This window comes from Pundamilia nyererei, unplaced genomic scaffold (assembly GCF_000239375.1).
Source record: "Pundamilia nyererei isolate P.nyererei 1_Seehausen unplaced genomic scaffold, PunNye1.0 scaffold00576, whole genome shotgun sequence".
In the NCBI taxonomy this organism is placed as follows: Eukaryota; Metazoa; Chordata; class Actinopteri; order Cichliformes; family Cichlidae; genus Pundamilia; species Pundamilia nyererei.
Genome location: NW_005187977.1, coordinates 148,187 through 150,324, shown reverse-complemented (window position 1 = coordinate 150,324; position 2,138 = coordinate 148,187). Strand labels below are relative to the sequence as shown.

Below are 2,138 nucleotides of genomic sequence, written 5' to 3'. Positions count from 1 at the left end.
ACAAACTGGAGTCTATTAGATAGATATGATACAAACCACTGCAATGCAGTTCTCTATCTCAGTAAATTATGTTCAGTTCCTTCAAGTGATCTCTTCTTTTTGAAATGCTTCATTGCTCTTTATTGAGAGAGAGAGAGAGAGAGAGAGAGAGAGAGACCACAAAGTTGTTGATGGATTGTTCAGTTTCATGATGTGGGCAAAGTACCTTGTACTGTCTGGCAATGTTGCTCTCATGTCCATCTTCCACCTGTTTGAATTTGTTTTCCAGACCTTTCAGCTGAACTTCCATCTTCTCCACAAACTGTAGATCTCTCTGAGACCGCTGATCTAGCGCTTCAATGGATTGACTCATATTCTGCACCTGGACAGGACAGTATCATCGATAAACACTAAGGTACCTGTCATTTCCTTTTTTTAATTTGAATATGACATTATGGTCAGACAAGCCAGTCAAAAAGTTATGTTTTTGTCATTCTATCCGGTTTGTTAGAAAACACCTGGTCTTATGAGTTATAGAGGGATTTGTTACTCTAGTGGGATCACTGATCATTTGTGTTAGACCAAAAGTATCTGTAATTTCAGTTTCTTTCTATCACTTTTGTTATCCCAGTTTTTTAAGTCTCCCATTAGAATAACTTCATTGTTGAAGTCACAACAGAAGTGCCTTGAATTGGTCATATACACACACATATTTAAAACATATTCCCTGCTCGCCCCTACAACTGGTCTTTATCCTTCAAGCTCGAGTCCTCTGACAGAGGCCTGGGAGCTTGAGGGTCCTGCGCAGTATCTTAGCTGTCCCTAGGACTCTGCTCTTCTGAACAGAGATGTTGGGTGTTGTTCCTGGGATCTGCTGGAGCCATATGCCAAGCTTGGGGGTCACTGCACTGAAAGCCACCACTGCTGTTCTGCATAGGCCTGAAACTCCTCAATGAGATCATTGAGACTCGCTACAGATACCAACTACGGAATGGAACAATCATCAGCTGCATCCTCTACATGGATGACATGAAGCTGTAGGCCAAGAGGGAAGGAGACATCGATTCACTGATCCACACCACCAGGATATCCAGCAAAGGCATCGTAATGTCATTTGGATTGGAAAAGTGTAGTCAGCTGGTAACAAAGAGATGAAAGGGAGTCGGAACTGAGAGGCTCACACTACCAGAAGGCAAAATTACAGAGATTAAGGACAGTTACAAGTACCTTGGAATCCCACAGGCAAATGGGAACCATGACGAGGCCGCTAGGAAAGCTGCAACTACCAAGTACCTGCAGAGAGTAAGGTAAGTCCTGAGGACTCAGGTTAATGGTAAGAAGAAGATCTGGGATATTAACGCCTACACCCTGCCTGTGATCAGATAGCCTGCTGGGATAATAGGCTGGCCAAAGGAGGCGATAGAAGCCACTGACATCAAGACCAGAAAGCCCCTGACCATGCATGTAAGGTTTCAACCAGAACCCAACACCTTGAGACTGTATGCTAAGCGGAAGAAAGGAGGCCGGTGTCTAGTGAGTGTCAGTACCACAGTCCAGGATCAAACAATGAACATCCACAAGTACCTCAGGAAGATGTCCCCAACCAACCAGGTGCTCAATGAATACCTCAGGCAGCAGAAACCCAAGAAGGAAGAAGAGAAAGTCATCATGGAAGGACAGGCCCTTGAGAATTATATTCAGCATTTTCCAATTATAATATTTTTAGCTTTTTCAGTCAGCTGTGGGAGCTGTTTGGTTTGAAGGTATTGGAAGCAGATCACCTACTTCTGCAGCAGTGCTAACAGTACTAACAGAAGTTGTTTTTGTTTTTTTGTTTTTTTACTTTAAGTCTATGTACAACAATGACTTTTGAACAGCAAACCAAATCCCTCATGGTGACCTTATTCCTCGTCATCTGGAATGGAAGGAATGGATGGATGGATGCAGACTGCATTTCGTTGCCTGTACTTGTAACATGTGCAATGACAATAAAGTTGAATTCTATTCTATTCTATTCCAAGCTTCTCATCCATTCAGAAGCATCCGGCCAACGTAAGTGACCAAGAAGTGCATCAGGGTCATGCCAGGAGTAGGGATGGGTATTGATAAGATTTTAACGATTCCGATTCCATTTTCGATTCTGTTTAACGATTCGATTC

The 2,138-nt window shown here is 42.9% G+C and overlaps 1 protein-coding gene across 1 annotated transcript in view; it reads right to left on the bottom strand.

The window, feature by feature from the left end:
- Window positions 1–7: 7 nt before the first annotated feature.
- Window positions 8–2,138, bottom strand: part of LOC102210327 (noelin-like) — a 4,660-nt gene continuing 2,529 nt past the window's right edge. The window contains exon 3 of the mRNA XM_005754503.1: window positions 8–361. Within this exon, the coding sequence (XP_005754560.1) occupies window positions 110–361 (252 nt within the window). The 3' untranslated portion in view covers window positions 8–109. The remainder of the gene's footprint in view (window positions 362–2,138) is intronic.